This window comes from Acomys minous, assembly GCF_964271855.1.
Source record: "Acomys minous genome assembly, chromosome: 19".
Taxonomy (NCBI): domain Eukaryota; kingdom Metazoa; phylum Chordata; class Mammalia; order Rodentia; family Muridae; genus Acomys; species Acomys minous.
The window spans coordinates 32,467,104-32,479,117 of NC_140499.1; the positions used below are offsets into that span (position 1 = coordinate 32,467,104).

The following is a 12,014-nucleotide window of genomic DNA, read 5'->3' on the forward strand; positions in this document are numbered from 1 at the left end:
ACTGTCCGTGATGGTCATCCCATGGTTCTGGTGTCTCTAATACACTGGGGCCTGCCCTGCAGGTGAGGCTACCAATGCCTCTTTTAGCCTCTTCAGGGATTCCAACCCTGCCACTATGTGGCAGGGGTCAACTTCTCTCTCTATGCATTCAGTCTTGCAGCCTTCATGGTGCTAATGTCAGCACCACATGGGATACATCATTTGCCAAGCTCTGTTGCCAGCTTTGATGCACACAGCCTTGCCCCCACACTCGACTGGATCACAGCTTCTGTAAACTGACCGCCCCCCCCCCCCAAGGAAAATTTCAACTCAAAGATGCTGGTCTCTTATTAATCACAGCTGATTTTTCAGTTGCAGCTGACTGGCTCTATTGTTCCAGTAGAGCAGAGTCTTCAGTTTCAGATTCTTAATTCAAATATATCACTCCAATTACCCTAGTAGTGCCTTTGAGGGACTCTGAGATTTCCAAGCCAGGACTCCATTGTCTGCATTTCCCTCAGTATTATTTTCCAAACTCCCATAAGCTCTGAACACCTGATGGCTTTTCAAGACAAAACAACAACAACAACAAAAAAAAAAACAAAAAAAACTTCAAAAGCTTCCCACATCCCTCCATAAAAACAATATGGTCAGGTCTGTCATAGAAAGATCCCACTCTGGTACCAATCTGTGTCCTGGTTGGCTTTCTGTTGCTGGGATCAAGCACTGACCAAAGCCAGCTTGGGAAGGAAAGGATTTATTTCATTTTCTACTTCCACGTCACAGTTCATCACTGAGCAAAGTCAGGCAGGAACCTGGAGGCAGCGACTGGAGCAGAGGATGCGGAGAGACACTGCTTACTGGCTCTCTTCCAGGCTCACATCCCGCTACCGTTGCTATACGTATCCCGGGGTGGTACTGCCCATCACGGGCTGAACCCTCTTCTATGAACAAGAAAACAAGAAAATGTCCACCAGGCAATCCGATAGAGGAAAATCCTCAGGTAAGCATTCTTCTTCTTCCCAGGTGTCCCATAAGGAATGGGAGCTTTTCAGTGCTATTGAATTCTAGTCCTAATTTCGCTGTAGCATTCTCTAGACAGAGGGGAGCAGGACCAATAGAATGGATATATATTATCAAAGGCGTGGATTACACAGGAGGGGTTTGTGTCCTTGAAGCTCCCTGCCCACTGTGTTTGTGAACCCGGCTATGTCCATGAAACGGGATGCCTTAGCAGTGTCATTTCCACACTGAAGGGCTTGAAGAGCCTGGCAGAAACACTGCTTTTTGGTCTACGCTAGAGGGTCCAAGAGGCTGCGTCTTGATGTTGGGGAGGACAATCCAACAGCAGCAGGAGCAACAATGGGTCAGCCACACAGCCAGGCTGGTAGCCCTGCTCCTTCCTGGTTTCTTTTACATTTGTTGTTTATTTATTGTGTGTGTGCTCCTGTGTGTGGACTTCAAAGGCTCCACATCATTCCCAGGGATCCAGTTTGGGCTGTCAGTCTTGTGGGCAAGCCCCTTTACCCAATGAGCCATCTCCTCAAGCTTCTTTGGACCTCTTTGTTTTGGGATAACTTCTGGCTGGTTCTACCACCTGGGGGGGTGGGTCTTATTCCTTCAGTTAGTACTTCTGGGGCTGTCACTACTGTCATGGGATTTAGGTCCAGTCCTTAGGACTGGACTCCATCTGTGCAGCTGTGGGCATGTCACCTTCCATTCTAGAATGACAATTCAATGATGTGGGTTTTGGAGATCACTCCAAATAAGCCGAATAAACTCGCTGTTTCACGGAGCTATGCTGGCTGCTCTGCTGTTGATGTCCTGTCTGGAGTAAGCTGACTTTGTTCACGACTCCATAGGAAAAAAAAGTTTGCACAATAACACTAAGTGTTGTATTTTTTGTTGTTATTGTTAATATGCACAATCAGTTCACGTGGTCAGTTTAAAAATCTGACCAGAGCATTATAATTTAATGTGGGAAACTGAAGCAGCGCAGAAGGAAGTCAGAAAAATAAAAACTTATCTCCTTTGCCAAGCATGGCAAGGTGTGCAGAGAAGAAAGGACTGTTGGTGTAATGATAAATTTTCATTTGAAATTAAGGCTTGATGAGGCGGAAGCTACTCAAAGAAGTGATTTTTATCATAAAAGGCATATCTTATCTCAGGACTCCATTTGGTTATTTCAATTCTTTTCTTTTTCATTCATTCTTTGAGGATTTCAATGTATTCTGGGTCTTATTCAACCCTCTTCCCCAATACCACATTCTCTTTTTTCTCCGGCAATCTCATCTATGTAAAGACAGCCTAGTGACCATAGACATCCCTGTAGATGACATCATGTAGGTCCTGACTATACTCTTAAGCTCCAGTCCTAGGGATTGAGAGGATTGGAAAGAAGGCTCCAGAAGCAGCCGCCCTCAATGTTTAGCACAAGATCAAAAGGGACACAGCAAATTCCAGCCTCCAGGACAAATCTTGTCCCTCCCAAGCCTCTCTGGCTCTTGTCAGGACTTGCTGCTAGGCTTCAGAGGGAGTTAGCTCAGACCTCAAGCCACCTCCAGCAATCTTAACAGCGGTTTTGCTTTCTGGAAGATTTCCAGGAAGTCACAAAGGCTGCTTACACCAGGAAGAACATCTTGCAAATTTTGGCCCTGGCTGGCTTCGGAATATCTATCACAGCAGCCAGGATGTTCCTGGACCTCAAGTGTCATTTTATATACGAAGGCATGGGAATTGGTAGGGTGAAACATAGGAATTAATGTCATATGGAACAAAGAATTTTTGCACTTCTGCGTCCAATTTGCATTGCTGTAATGTTTCACAAAGTCCTTGTCACAAGCCACTCAGTCAGATGGCTTTGAGTCTACACTTTTTCTAAAATCTTCGGCTTCTGGTCAAGACAGTTCACATCTGCTAACCATTTCTCTGGTGATCACATCAATTTATACACGTAGGCAGGCTGATGACCTTTGCTTAAAGTTTGGAGCGCCTTTGGGATCGCTTCGATAATTTAGGGGTGGATTTTTGTTTTTAAGCAAAAGCAGTAACAAGATATGTATCTATACATGCATGTATGCATATACACAATACTGGTATATATGCATGTACATTGCATACATGTGTGTAAATGTACGTGTGTGTATACATTGACTATTTTTCAAATAAAGTTAACCAATTATGTGACTCAGTTTGCTGTTTGCCTGTCACCTCCACAGGTGCCAGGGTCTCCAGGAGTCAAGAACTGCTTTGATTATTTTTAGACCCCTCTTTCTGGTTGTACCCCTCACCCCCCCCCCCCCCCCCGCTCCCAGTCCCTCACACGTGACCAGGTCACCAGTGCAATGACCCCAGCTCAGAATCTCTCCTTGTGCTCCCTCAACGCCCAAGCCCCAGAGCCTCCCCGCGTTCCTTCCTCTTCCTGGAGCTCAGGGGTGCTGGTGGGAAGACCTATCCTGGGTCACTGGGGCACCGCGAGTTACCCTATAGCCCCCAGTCTCTCTCAGCTCCCCATGTTACACGTGGGGCGCCTGACCATCCTAGAGGGCAGAGATGTGGCCCAGGCCGCTCCCGCCCAGGGTCGAGAGCTCAGGAGGCAGGCGCCCTGGAAAAAGGAGGTGGAGAAGGAGAGCGAGCCGCGCCCTCGGGCCGGCCAGGAGGGTGCCGTCGCCGCAGCCCGAGGGCCCCACGTCGCTCTCCCGAGCGAGCCAGGGTTCTCGGGAGCGGGCCGCGCAGGAGACGTTGGCGGGAGGGGTTCGTGGCTGTTGGGGGAACCGGCTCCTGGGGAACAACAGTCCAGGGCGGCCACCGTGGGCAGGCCGCCGTGCGCCCTCCCTGTGGACGCCGGCCAGAGGGGCGCCGAGTGGCGACGGGCCCTGCTGTGCGCCCTGCAGGCCAGGTCGTGCGGCTCAGGAGCCCCCGGCTGCGCGGTAGGCAGAGCCCCGCAACGCCCCGGGGGCTGAGCATCAGCGGGCGGCGCTGTAGGTGAGTGGTCTCCAAGGCAATGAGGACCAGGGCGCACGCCCGCCGCGGTTGGCATGGAAGCGACGCGGCTGGGACTCAGGGTGGCCGCTGATTGGCTGGTTCAACAGACGCGGCTGGGTTGAAAGTCCTCAGAGGCGAGTCCTGCAGCCTAGGCCGCTGGAGCCGGCGCCCCTGGAATCTCTCCGCCCGGGGTACCTTCCCTTGGCTCCCGGCCCCGCCCGCCCCGGCCCGGGTGCCCTTGCTAATTGCCCTAAACAGAGAAGAGCCCGAGAAGCAGGGCCGGCTGTGGGTTCCCAAGCAGGTTTGGGGAACTTCCTCTGGTGAGAAGCACCTGCTTGTCACTTGGGAAGGGAACTCACCTGACCGCTGTCAGGGATTCTGGATTTAATATGAGGTCAAGAAGAGGGGAGAAAGGATAGGGAGAGAAAACAAAACAAAACAAACAAACAAAAAAACAAAAAAACCCAGGGATCCTAGGCTTGGCTTAGTGTCTCCCTCCTCTAAATCAATGTGCGCTGAGAATCTCAATGTGGAGTTTGGACAGGCGCTCTCTGCACTCTTCAGCCTGAGGTCAGATTAAAACCCATTCAACCATTGTTTGGTTTTGAGTTGGTTGCTCTGATGCCTGTGCTGTCACTAGGGACTTGAATGCTTGTTGGGAAGTCGAAAAAATTGGTGGTGACTCTGGGGCTTGGCACTCTTCCTTCCAGAGTTCTCTGTAGTCCTGAGTCCCCAGGTTGAAGGGTTGACTAACTGTGTCTTCTTCTGTTTTCTGGATAGCAGCAGGCTGTGGCTTGCTAGGCGATGCGTCGCCAGGGCTCCAAGAGTGGAGTTGCTCTGCCTCCAGTGGGCCAAGGTCCTGATGCTTGTCAGATGCTCACCCGGGCTCAGCTCGGTCAGGATCCTCCACAGAGAACCGTGCTAGGGGTGCTGACTGAAAATGAGCAGTACAGGAGGACCTGTGGCCAGGTAATGAATGACCCAGGAGCACCAGGAAATATGCTATGGAGAAAGCTTGCTGTGGCAGTAAGCTTGTGTGTGTGTGTGTGTGTGTATGTGTGTGTGTGTGTGTGTGTGTATTCGTGCTTGTGTGTGTTTGCACACATGTATTTGTCGGGAAGAACTGTGGAGAAGGCTTGCTGTGGCAGTGTGGTTGTGTGTGTGTGTGTGTTGTCCTGCCCCCCCCCCCCATTAAAGACAAACGTCTAGTCTAGGTTTGGGTTAAACATATGTTAAGTAATTCAAGGGCTAGTCAAGGGTGTGATGCAATTACTCTGGACTACAGCACTGGAGATGCTCTGGGCTAAGGTGAGCAGCAGGAGCCAGGCTACCAGGAGGTGATCAGGGAACGAGGTGCTGTGTTCAGTGGGTGCAGCGTGTGTGCCAGGATACACCAGCCTACTTTATAAAGTAAAAGTTGCTTCTAGAGCACACATCTCCACCACTACAGACAAGAAGTGGACACTGAGATGTTTCTTTTTTTTTTTAATTTTTAAAAATTAATTTATTCAGATTACAACTCAACTGTTATCCTGAGATATTTCTTGTCTGCTCTTAACTGACTGTAGGATCTTCCACCAAAGACAGAAAATTCAGACATTTAAGAGGAGGAGAGATCTGAAACTGCAGTAACTTTTTTTTTGAAATAGAAAGTAAAATCTCCCCGAAGCATGTTATTAAACAAGTTCTCATAATGAGGCTTCAGATCTATATTTCAGGTCTATGGTACCCAATGACTACAAGAGTCCAGTCAGCAGGTGGATGGGATATGGTTTTACCCTCCCAAATGTTCCGGTGGAGGCTCAGCAGAGGCCCATCATCTGCTGCCTTCCAGCCCTCTGCTTTCTGATAGGATGGTGGGGGATTCTCAAAATGATCCTTTTAATTCTTTGGGTCAAGTTGCGTGAAAGTAATTTTAACAGGACTTGCTTAGCAACTGTTCACTTCTTTAAACTTACAGCCCGAGACCTGAATTTGTGAATTGGAAGTGATGTCTGTACTGAACGGCCTTTTTCCCACACTCACACCTGTGCTGCCTGGAGCCACTGCTTGGTGTCTCCTCCACACGCCTCCAGACCCTCCTGAGAAAGCCATCTCCTGCCTCGCTCTCCTTTCTTTTCTGTTTGTTTATTTGTTTGCGCTTTGGTTTAAAATAATTTGATTTCCTTATTCTTGTGTATGCACTTGTACACACGTATGCTGTATGTCTGTGAGGCATGCCACTGCATTCATGTGGAGGGCCAAGGACAAGTGTGAAAGCTCCAAGGGCTTGAACAGAGGTCACTGGGCTTGTCAGCAAGTGTCTGCTCACTAAGTCAGCCTGTCGCCTCACCCCTTAATCTTCCATAGCTCCTGCTCCTTCAGAATAGGGAAGAAGATGACTGCATCCTACTTTCCCCAGGGAGTAGGGGCAGTCTAGGCCAAGCTAGCTTTGACCTGCGTAGCTCTAAGCGGCCTCAAATTCAGGCTCCTCCTTCTACATCAGCCTCCCTAGTGTTGGCATTACAGGCTTGTTTACTTTGAGCCAGCAACTACAACCCTTCATAATCGCCTGTGTCACTGCTGTCCTGTCTTGTGACGGATGTGTTCCAGCTCGTGTACCCTGTGATGGATGTGCCCCAGCTCTTGTACCTGTGGGAAGTACCTCATGACTTCTTGGCTTTCAAGGCGCCTCTCTAACAACTCACTTCCTTCTTCAATTTCTCCGCTCTGCGGGACCAAACCCATCCACGCACAGATGTGTGCCAATTGCTTCCCGTCTTCAACCTTGTTCAACCACACAGCTCTGTGCAGCTACTGCCCCAGTTACAGCAGGATTTCTTGGAAATTGGATATTTTAATAGTATGTGGTAGTTCAGCAAGGTGACAGTGTGGGATGACAGTGTGGTATTCTCAGTTGCCTAGAAAAGTGATGTGCCTGGCCAGGCCAGTATAGTGGGTTCGTTGACTGGATGGTCTCTGGTTCTGGGTCTCCTCTCATTCCATTTTTTCCCTTCCTTGGTATATTGATACCTTTCACATAATTGACCATTCTTCTTTGATTTTTTTTCCTTTTTCCTTTCTTCTTTCTTTCTTTCTTTCTTTTTTTTTTTTTTTTTTTTGAGACAGGGCTTCTCTGTGTATCCTTGGCTGTCCTAGACTTGCATTGTAGACCAGGCTGGCCTTGAACTCACAGTGATCCGCTTGTCTCTCTGCCTCCCAAATGGTGATATTAAAGGCATGCACCATCATGCCCAGCTCTGTTCTTTCTTCTTTGAAATTATTTCTTCTTGCTCAGCTTGGGGAGCAGTGCTCTCTCTAGATGTGTTTTGCTGCACATTGCTTCTCCTCACTCAATGTCTTGCACACATTCACACACATGCACACACATACACAAAGAGAAAGAAGGAGGGACGGACAGAGGGGAAGGGAAGAGAGAGAGAGAGAGAGAGAGAGAGAGAGAGAGAGAGAGAGAGAGAGAGAGGGAGGGAGCACACAAAACTCAAACCCAGCAGTAACATGAGCTATGGCTGGTTGTAACTTACCTCTTGGCATTTTTCCCTTAACATTTGATCACAAACTGTTTTTCTTACTGAACATGTTTAACTTGCTCAATGGAAACTAAATTCATGAACTGGAAAGTGGCATCCAATAAGCATCATGATTAAGTATAAGCAAAATGTTCACAGTCAATGGTGCCAGCATCTGCAGGAGTCAAAGCCCAGCTGCCGAGGCTGCCTGACTCACCTGGCGTCCATGCACGACTCCCTCCTTGCTGTAAGGATAAAGAAAAGAAACAATTCCCCCCAAGAGTAATGATATTATACAAAAAAATTTCATACCATGTAAGAAAGAGCATTTTGTAGAACAGGGTCCCAAAGTCATCAAGTTTCCCAGAATAACTGGGAAGGAAATGCAAGCTTTGTGGACACCTGCAATGGGAAGTTGGGTGTTTAAGCAGAGGATGAGAGGGATTCAGTAACTAAGTATCAAGGGTGTTGCTGAGTTCTTACAAAATAACTGCAAAAATGCTCTAAATGCAAGGGGCAACTTGCAATTTTCCTCTTGCACACGATAACTAATCAATTCCAGAAGCGTATTGCAGCTCTTCTTGTTTTTATAGTCACAAATTCTCTTTAATACCCATGTTAGGAAGATGATGAGTTCTAAGAAGAATTCTTCCCGTAGGACAAATGTAAACAGAGTGAAATGGGAAGTCATAGTTTCATAGGTTCGGCATCGGGCACCAGATGGCCGGCTTAGATACGTGTGCTGGTAATTTGTTCTTACTTTCCCAAGCTACTGGCTTGAGTGACGTGCATTCATCTTACTCACAGTGGATGGTGCATAACAAGCGATGTAACTGGGCCTTTTGTTTTATTTTTAAGGAGATCACAACAATCAGGTGTTTTTCTGGATCAGAAAATGTCTTCCCTGCAGCTGGAAAGAAAGCGCTCCCTGACCAAGGAGTCAGTGAGCCAGCCAAGCATGGGTTTGACATCTACATGGATGATCCTGAGCAGGTAGAGCAAGATGGCTGCCCAGGGAGAGAAGGCATCGTATTTGAGGATGTGTATGAAGTAGACACCAGCATGCTCAAGTCAGACCTGCACTTCCTGCTGGATTTCAACACAGGTAATGAGATTCCCCTACGGCTGCTGGCACCCCATGCTCACAGCTCTCTGTAGTGTCCCAGTAGTTGGCAGCAGAGACGTGAAGCGATGACGGTGTCCCTGCGAGGGTGAGTGGACGTGGTGAGCCTTTAATGAAACGACCCACCTGACCGACCTCGTTGCACCTGTGCAGTTTCTCCAATGCTGGTCGACTCCACTGCCCATGCCCAGTCGGAGGAATCGACGGATTTCGGTTCAGATGTGATCAATGTAACGGACTATGCGGAGGAGATTCATCGCTACCTGCGAGAGGCTGAAGTGAGTGCCCCAGCCCCGGGTTCAATATTACAAGCTCTTGACCGTGGCCCCTAGCACGTGGCACCAACTGAGATCTTTAAAACACAAGGAACCTATAAAAGGAAAGAAAAAGGAAGTCTCCTCTTTATTGTGTGATAAAGATTGACTTGGCTGGGGATCAGAATCTCCTTGCTCTCGGCTCCCGAGATTTCTTCACAAAGTGGGAACAGTAGTAGGGAGTGGTGTCTTTGCTAATGCAGCCATCTGAAGAACTGCACTCTTTTCCTCCACCAGGTAAGACACAGACCCAAGGCTCACTACATGAGGAAGCAGCCGGACATCACAGAGGGCATGCGCGCCATCCTGGTGGACTGGCTGGTGGAGGTTGGGGAAGAATATAAACTCCGCACCGAGACCCTGTACTTGGCTGTCAACTTCCTGGACAGGTTTCTTTCCTGCATGTCTGTTCTGAGAGGGAAATTGCAGCTTGTCGGGACAGCAGCTATCCTCCTGGCTTCGTAAGCGTTACTTCAGCTTGTGAAATGCCACCTGTCAAAACACTTGATTTACCCCCTCCGTTTATTGAAGAAACACAGTGCTTGCAATTAAAATGATCCATACTTGTTTGATAAAAAGCCATACTCCTTGCAGATTAGCCGAGGAAGTGCATCTTGCCCACATGCTTACTCTTCAGGTCAGATGTTTGAAGTGTGCAGAACGGGGTTCACTATCACAGCTGAAGCAGCCATCAGCTCAGACTTGAGCTCAAATTTGGCTGTTCTGCACTGCAGTCTCTTGGCTGAATTTTAATACAAGCAAAAATCCTATTTAGAGAGGTTTTGGTTTCCTAAGCTCTGTGGTACTGATCTGGCAGACAGCACTGAGTAACACCGCTTGTTCATTACGCTTGGTGGATGAATGGTTTAGCTGGTTCCTGCCACTGACTTCTAACAACACCTCACTGGATGGGGAAGGAGATCTGGGTTGTGGCTAAACTGGCTTAAGTGACCTGTTGCTGAATGGTAATTTGTATTCTTCTGGCCTCAGATGTCTTAGCTGTCAATGTGGGGGAAAGAAAGAAAGAAAGAAAGAAAAAGCAGACTATCATTTCCCTCAAAGAAAGCAGAACAAAAACAAAGAAGAGAATGATGATAATGAAATTATGTTGTTATTTTTCTCTTGGCTAATCAGTATTATTTGCTAAAAATTAATGAAGTTGAATATTATCTTCAACCCTTCACCCCCCCCCCCAAACAAATAACAAAAAAATCAAAGCTATGGGATTTTTTTTTCTGTGATCGGGTTTAATCCTAGCATTCTTCTCACAAAGAAACCCCGTGTCTATTCAATCAGCAGGGATCCAGCTGAAGTTTCTAGTCCTTTAGACTCAGTGTTTCAGAGCCCCCAACCTGCCAGGATTCCCAGGTCCTTGTCATACTTTCCTGGGCTGAGGAAAAGCTCACAGTATGTTTATAGCCCTCACACAGTTCTGTGACAAGTTCTGTGTAAACGAAGAGTATAAAGCGAAGGAGCCCACAGTGCCATCCGAGAGAACAGGAGCTAGAGACATGTGCTCCAAACCTCCCCGTCCCCTGACAATTCTTTACTTTCCCCCAGGAAATATGAAGAGATATATCCGCCCGATGTGGATGAGTTTGTCTACATCACCGACGACACATACACAAAGCGACAGCTACTAAGGATGGAGCATCTGCTGCTGAAAGTCCTGGCGTTTGATCTGACCGTTCCAACCACCAACCAGTTTCTCCTTCAGTACTTACGGCGGCAAGGGGTGTGCATCAGAACTGAGAACCTGGCCAAGGTATGCCATGGGACGTCCCAGGACGTCCAGTGCCCAGGAGGCTAAAGCCACCCTCCAATTCTGTGTGCCCCCCCACCCAGCTTCCCACCTTTGTAGAGGTGAAAGGCAGTTAACTTAAAGAACATGACACCTGTTCACAAGACATTGCTGTTGATGGGATGTTGGCAGGTCACAGTCACATAATTCCCCTGAGAGACACAGTTCATAGGTGAGCAATGCAGTGCCTTTTAACAGGAGCAAAGTGAAGGCGGCTGAGTTTTGTTTAAGTCTTTTTCAAACTCACTAGGTATTGAAGCATTATGAAATTTGCAGCCCCATTGACTTAGTCACATTTTACTTGAAATTATTTACATTCTGGTTTGACCAATGAGCTTGCCATAGGATATCTGCAGTACACATGCTATGCTAAGATGAATAAGGATGACTTCAAGAATTTTCCAAGCATTTTTCTTCTGACATGTCTGCAATGGCATTGCTTGAGCTTGAGAATTGAATCAATTTGCCTAATAATTACTAGCTTTAATATGGCCATGTCTTTGCCTTCTGACTGATGACTCTTCCTGTTCAAGGCGTGAGGTCCGAACTCCCTTATATGACCACCATAAAGTCTGATCTACTAGCAAAAGAAAGGAGGCACAGGGTTGGAAAGATGGCTCAGTGGTTAAGAGCACTGGCTGCTCTTCCAAAGGTCCAGAGTTCAATTCCCAACAACCCATGGTGGCTCATAACAATCTATAACGAGACCTGGTGCCCTCTTCTGGCATGCTAGCACATATGCAGGCCGAATAATGTATAAATAATAAATAAATAAATCTTAAAAAGAAAAAGGAAAGAAAGAAAGGCAGACAGTGGTGGACTCATCGTTAGGTTCTTGCAGAATGAAAATCAGGCACTAATTGAAGACTCTGGCAATTCCACCTTTCCAGACAATTTTAGTCAAACCGGACCTGGCTGAGATTTCTAACCCACTGAGATTTTTCTCCCTTGTGCCTAGTATGTTGCAGAGCTGAGCCTTTTAGAAGCTGACCCATTCTTGAAATACCTCCCTTCCTTGATTGCTGCAGCCGCTTACTGCCTGGCAAACTATATTGTGAACAGACACTTCTGGGTAAGGCTCCTCCTTCTTCCTGGGTGGCGCACACTCAAGGCTCATACAAAATCTGTCCTGGGGTTTCAAGGTTCAGAATGGGCATAGCTCTTCTGAGGGAAAATCAGTTTCTGACAACTGGCTACAAGACATCATTAGCACTCACCTGCAACAGCAGCAGCAGCAGCAGCAACAACAACAACAACAACAACAACAACCCCCTCCAAGTTCAGTCAGAACTGCTGGAAGCCCT

At 47.7% G+C, this 12,014-nt stretch overlaps 1 protein-coding gene across 3 annotated transcripts in view; it reads left to right on the top strand.

Annotated features, from left to right (window-relative positions):
- The first annotated feature begins 3,668 nt into the window (after positions 1–3,668).
- CCNA1 (cyclin A1) overlaps positions 3,669–12,014 on the top strand; it is a 9,616-nt gene continuing 1,270 nt past the window's right edge. Inside the window, exons 1-7 of one of the 3 annotated variants that reach the window (XM_084768838.1) lie at positions 3,669–3,963; positions 4,744–4,932; positions 8,331–8,577; positions 8,749–8,873; positions 9,147–9,298; positions 10,470–10,674; positions 11,669–11,782. In XM_084768838.1, coding sequence (XP_084624964.1) covers positions 4,768–4,932; positions 8,331–8,577; positions 8,749–8,873; positions 9,147–9,298; positions 10,470–10,674; positions 11,669–11,782 — 1,008 coding nt within the window. In that variant the 5' untranslated portion in view covers positions 3,669–3,963; positions 4,744–4,767. Of the gene's footprint in view, positions 3,964–4,743; positions 4,933–8,330; positions 8,578–8,748; positions 8,874–9,146; positions 9,371–10,469; positions 10,675–11,668; positions 11,783–12,014 lie in introns of all 3 variants that reach the window. The other 2 variants (XM_084768836.1, XM_084768837.1) reach the window with 2 other exon arrangements.